At 52.0% G+C, this 6,000-nt stretch overlaps 1 protein-coding gene across 4 annotated transcripts in view; it reads right to left on the minus strand.

The window, feature by feature from the left end:
* Positions 1-5,993, minus strand: part of OTUD5 (OTU deubiquitinase 5) — a 32,893-nt gene extending 26,900 nt beyond the window's left edge. For 3 of the 4 annotated variants that reach the window (XM_032258657.1, XM_032258654.1, XM_032258653.1), the window contains exon 1: positions 5,272-5,993. In XM_032258657.1, the coding sequence (XP_032114548.1) occupies positions 5,272-5,865 (594 nt within the window). In that variant the 5' untranslated portion in view covers positions 5,866-5,993. The remainder of the gene's footprint in view (positions 1-5,271) is intronic. The other variant, XM_032258658.1, reaches the window with a different exon arrangement.
* Positions 5,994-6,000: the final 7 nt, after the last annotated feature.

Genomic DNA, 6,000 nt, shown 5'->3' on the forward strand with positions numbered 1-6,000 from the left:
GAGATCAAGCTGCTGCACTCCAGCCTGGGTGGCAAACCGAGACTCCATCTCAAAAAAAAAAAAAAAAAGCAAAACAAAAAACAAAAACCAAGATCCTGTTATCCTGCTATTCAGCAGTAGAAAGGAATGAAGTACTGATACATGTTACAACGTGGATAAGCCTCGAACATACTATGCTAACTGAAAAAAACCAAGTAACAAATAACTGCATATTATTCCATTTACATGAAACATCCAGAATAGACAAATCAATAAAGCCATAAAGTAAATTAGTAGTTGCCAGAGGCAGGAAGGGGATAAGAAAATTGGAGGATGATAGCTAAGGAGTGCAGGATTTCTCTTTAAGGTGATGATAATGTTCTAAAATTGACTGTAGTGATGAATGCACAGATCTGTGAATATACTAAAAGCCAATGAATTGTACACTTTAAATAGGTAAATGGTACGGTACATGAATTACCTCTCATTAAAGTTGTTAAAATAAACACATCCAAGGGCTCAGCACCAGCCAAGGAGGATGCTAAACGCTGCTTGAAATGTCCTAGTACAACCCCCAAAAGTCAAGAGGTCCCACTTAAAACTTGCCTGAAGGATGAGGAGAGTGGCAGCAGGGAATTAAAGAAAAGACTACAACTTACTTCAGAGCAGTGAGTCTAACCTCCCTCATCACCACTAACCATTTCATGGAGGGAGAAACCAAGAACCAGAAAAGTGAACTGCCTGAAGACCACAAAAAAACTTACTGCAGAAACAGGACTCATATCCATGTTGCCTGGGCAGCGACCCTTTCCTGCTTCCCTACCAGCTAGCTACCCAATTCCAGGTGGGGTAAGAAGAGCCCAAGAAATCAGCAGGTTCCTAGATGCCAAATGAAGGGCTTTTGCTACCAAAGATAGGTTACTAGGAGTGGACAAAGTCTTCTAGGAAGAACCAAGATGACCCTGGGGCAAACTGCCTATTCTGGCCAAGACGAAGAACCCAACAAGGTCCAAGGTGAGCAAGGTCACACACTCACAGCTGGACATGAATGAACTTTTGCAATAAAGGCAGCTGAGGGGGGAAGTAGTTTGCCTAAAGCTATAAAGCAGTTAAGGAGGAGACACTGAAGTCTGGAAGGTGATGAAAGAATTGAGGGATGATGGCTCAAAGCTTGCCTTGCTCCGAAGCCCAAACTCCACACACAACTCTACCTCTCTACATCACTATCCAACAGGCCTCTGGACAGGAAATCCCACCGAGCTTGTTCACTACAACACGGCTGCCCACAAAAAATGGCTGTTCTTCAACCCTGAGCCTCATACGAAACAGGCTGCTTGTCCTGCCCACCAAGCTTGGATGGCTGAAAGGGAACAGAGGAGCCAGGAAGAGAGGGGAGAAACCCAGTTCCTCCTCAAAAGACATCCATCATTCTTTATCACCTCCAGGTCCAGAGAGCTTTGGACTGAGTTCCCTAAAATCCCAAAGCTAAACACCACCTCACCAGCATCTTGCCCGACCAGTAAGGAAACTGAGGCCCAGAGAGCATAGGTAGAACCTACCCTGGTTCACCCAGCAAAGCCCTGAAAGACCCAGAGTTGGAACCCAGGCAACAACTATGGTACCACGCCCAGCTTCTTCCACCACCTCAGTTCATATGCCCCTTCTCAAACAGCTCTCTGTGGGGTCTCCAAACTCAGGATGCTTACAGGCCGACCTTTTCATAGAGCAGACTCTCAGCAAGGCAGCCATGCCTGGTAACCCTTGACATCATCACCCACCCAGCACCTGGACCCCAGGGTACCAAAAAGACTCCTAAAGGGAGTAGAGATACATTCAGAGAATCAGGACAATGAGGAAGCCCAAGTAGTCAGAACCGGAACCAGAATCGCCATCCAGACTCCCTCTCAACAACTCCCTCTCTTCCCAAGGGATCCAACTCACCTCCAGGCTACAAACAGCCCCAGTGACAGTTTAGGAGCAATACTGCAGTGGTAGGAGGAATGTTCCCTCTTCTCATCCCCAAAAGCTCTCCAGTTGGACCAGGTGAGGAAGGGAGAAGAGGATCATCTTTGTCCCAAAAAGTGCAGGGACAGAAAGCCTCTTCTCTGTCATTAGGAAGGGCAGGTTTCATAAGCCCATAGAATGTGATTTTCTTTTTCTTTTTTTTTTTTTTTTTTAGACGGAGTCTCACTCTGTCACCCAGGCTGGAGTGCAGTGGCGTGATCCTGGTTCACTGCAACCTCCACCTCCCAGGTTTAAGCGGCTGTCCTGCCTCAGCCTCCCAAGTAGCTGTAACTACAGGTGCGTGCCACCATGCCCAGCAAATTTTTGTATTTTTAGTAGAGACAGGGTTTCACTATGATGGCCAGGCTAGTCTTGAACTCCTGACCTCAGATGATCCACTTGCCTCTCAAAGTGCTGGGATTACAGGCATGAGCCACCATGCCCAGCCCTTTTTTTTTTGTTTTTTTAAATAAAGATGAAGTCTCACTATGTTGCCCAAGCAGGTCTTGAACTCCGGGGCTCAAGTGATCCTCTTGCTTCAGCCTCTCAGGTAGCTGGGTCTACAAGCACACAGCACTATGCCCAGCTTACTCCTATGTTCTTGTGAAGACAAGTATAAGGGAGGGACTGCAAGGGGTGTAAGGAGGTGTTTCTGAGTTACAATGGCAGCACAAGATGTCCCTTCTCTTTGCACCTGGAACCAGGGATGTATCTCAAGCGGGGGGGAGTAAGGAGGTGTTTTTGAGTTCTCATGCCAGCACAGGATGTTCTTCCTCTGTCCCTGGGACCACTGATGTATCGCTCCCTGCTTCTGTGGGAGGAGAGAAACTACCTTACCAGAGAGAGAAGAAATAACTGGTCCTGACCCTTGAGTACGGATGGCTTATCGTGCCAGAATGGTGAGAGGAAGGGAACAAGAACGAGGGGCTCAAGACAAGGCTTGGGGCCCCTGTGAATTACAGAAAGATTACCTGAGCCAAAGGGAAAAGGAATGTGGGAGGAGAGTTTCTCCAGAGTGGCAATGTCCCAAACCCCTTTCCTGTCTCTGGGAAGAAAAAAGCTTGTCAAAAGCAGTTCAGAACTTATTACATGACCTAGAGGTGAGAAGCAAGCACAGCTGGGTCAGGGAGAGACTCGGAATCACTCCTGGTTTCAGAGGGGAGGCTCCACACTCCATATCCCGAGGACCTGACAATCTTCTCACAGAAAGTAGGAGGACCCTCTTGGCCCTGGCCACAAGGGGGTTCAGAATATGGGGTTCATATGACCCTGAAGAGCATCCAGGTCCATCTATCCAATGGGAGAGGTTGACCTCACATTCCTCTCCCCGGACAGAAAGGATTGCCTAATGTGGTAGGAGAGCCTCATGCCCAAGTGGGAGCCAGGCCCCAGTCCCTAAGGCAAAGGATCTCTTGTCCCAGAGCAAAAGTTTGGCCCCAGACTCTTTTCCTCAGAATCCTACCCTATTCATATCCCCAAGGGGAGTTGGAATCTGAGGCCGAAGTCCCCGAGGCAGGAAATCTTATGTCCCTAAATGACCCCTATGACTGGGGTGTAATGTATGTTGTCTGAGGTGAGATGACAGTACCCTCAGGGCAGTTTTAGAAATCAGCTCCTAAGGTGGGGAACAGGCCTTCACACACCTGAGGTAGGATTCAAACCCTTGGGGGTAGACTCAGGACCCTGTTCCACAGGGATCCTTTATCCATGCCCCAAGGAAAGGGTCTCAGGGGTCAGGTCTGGGGGAGGAGTCCTCCTGTTTCTCAGCAGTACATCTCAAGTTTCTTGAGAAGGAAGCTCAGACCTTACCTCTAGACACAGAAGTCACCAGGGTATGTATGAATCTCCTGTTCCTGAAGGAAAGCTCTAGTGTCCTTGGTAGAGTGGCTCTCAGGCCCTTAACGGTAGGCAGAGATCCACAGGGAGGCCCCAGACATCATCTCTGGGATCCTATGTTGCCCATGTCCCCTGAGTAGTCGTCTCACGCTCAAGTTCTCAAGACATGGGTCATTATGTCTCTGACAAGAAGCTTAGGCCCAAGGGCGAAGGGCCTCAAACCACTGTTACAGAGAAGAAGATGGGATATTGTATCCCCAAGGTATGTTTCAGTCCCTTATAACTGGGGTAAAAGGGTCATATATCCTTGTGGAATGGGGAGTCTGAACCCCCAAAACCACTCAGATACCAGTCTCAAGAAGAAGGGTCTCCTAAAGACCACCTTTGCAGCAGGACACCAGGCCCCTGAAGAGGCCTCAGACTTGGTCCCTAAAAACCTCAGTCAATAAGAAGGTAGATCTTAGGCCCTAGGATCCAACGCTCTGAGTCTCATTCTCCTGAAGAAGCTTCAGGCCCTTGGTGGGAGGTGGGGGCGTTGAGCGCCCATCTCTTCTTACAGGAAGCTTAGTATTCTGAAGAGAGGTTCAGGCCCTTGTCTCCAAAGAGGTAGGTTGCAGGCCACTGATAGAAAATGCAGACCTTTGTCACTCAGAAAGGGGATGAGTCTCATGTACTCAAGTAAAGCTGCTGGTCCTTGTGTGTTGGTTTTGGCCCCTGTCCCAAGGGCAAGGGAATCATATCTTCCTGCAAAAAGCCTTATATCCCTGGAAAAAGCTTAGAAGATCTCTCTCCTTAAAGAGGGCGTTATATGTTTATCAGGACCTTGATTCTAGAGGGACTCTCAGGCCCCTGAAGAGAGTTAGGACCCTTGAGCTCTCAGGTCTGGCTATTCAGTGGTCCTGTGTTCTATTACCCAGCAAAGCGGAGAGGGTGGTCCTATATGCAGAGTGTCTCAGACTCTTGAAGGGGCTTAGGCTCCTTGGCGATGTTCATACCCCATCTCTGAGGTCTCCACTTTGATTTCCCTGGAGGGCTAATCTCAAACTTCTATCCCAGAGAAAAAGAGCTCTTAAGCCACTGAACACAGACCTAGGTCTCTTGGGAAACCTGAGACTCCTGTTCAAGAGGGGCGCGATCCTACCTGTGTCTCTTGGAGAATTCCCACCTATTGGCCCTACAAGATGAGGTCCCAGGAACTGGAATGACGACTACAGACCCTAAAAGAGGCCTCGGATCCCACCTTTAAGTCTGCCACTTCATCGTGGGCCTCGGGCCCCAAATCCCTAGAGGAGAGGAAAGAAGGTGTCTCACACCCCTACCACGAGAGAAGACTGTCAGGCCCAGTGAAAAGGCCTAGATCCCTTGGGGCGATCTCAAACAGCCTTCCAGTATTTTCACAGTGTGGGGGTCCCATCTACCGTAGCCGCCCACCCATCACCCCACAGCTCTTACCTGCTCGACAGTGGCAGGGTCCATAGCCTCGATGCGTGCTGCAGCAGCCTCATACTCGTCCTCACTGTTGTAGCCTGCGCCGACCTCCTCACGCTCGGGACTACCCCCGCCAACCGCGCCAACCCCGGGAGCTTGACGTCGCCGCTTGCTGTGCCCAGGCCCGGAGCAGCAGCCGCCCACGCCTACGGCACCACCCACACCCACCACCACGCCCGCGGCACCCACACCCGCCGCCGCTGCGCCCAGCGCGTCACCGGGCCCGCCGCCGGGCCCACCTGGGCCCCCGCAAGGAGGTGGAGAAGCCTGTTGTGGCCGGGGCCCCGCCACTGCACCAGGCGGCACGGCCAGCGCCCAGCGGTGAAGAGCGCCCGGTGGTCCTGGTAGCGGGCCTTGAGGCGGTGGCGAAGCTCGAGGACGGGCCCCCACCACGCCGGAGTCACGGTCGCGATCGCCGCCGCCCACGCCCGCGCCGCCGCCGCCCACGCCCACGCCCCCGCCGCGCCGCGGCGCCGGAGGCAGCGGCCCGGGCGGCGGCGGCTCGTTGGCAGGGTCGGCGTCGGGAGGCGGCGGCTTCTTTTTGGGGAGTATAGTCATGGCTGCACCGCCGAGTACCCCCCAGCAAACCCGGCGCAGAGCACGCCGGGAGAGAACCCGGATGAGGGGGCTAGTGTAGTGCGCGAAGCACGACGGGAACGGCAAGACCCGGATAAACAGACCCCGGCGCCGCGG

The sequence above is a fragment of the Sapajus apella genome, unplaced genomic scaffold (assembly GCF_009761245.1).
Source record: "Sapajus apella isolate SASKATOON/1434 unplaced genomic scaffold, GSC_monkey_1.0 scaffold103, whole genome shotgun sequence".
Lineage (NCBI taxonomy): Eukaryota > Metazoa > Chordata > Mammalia > Primates > Cebidae > Sapajus > Sapajus apella.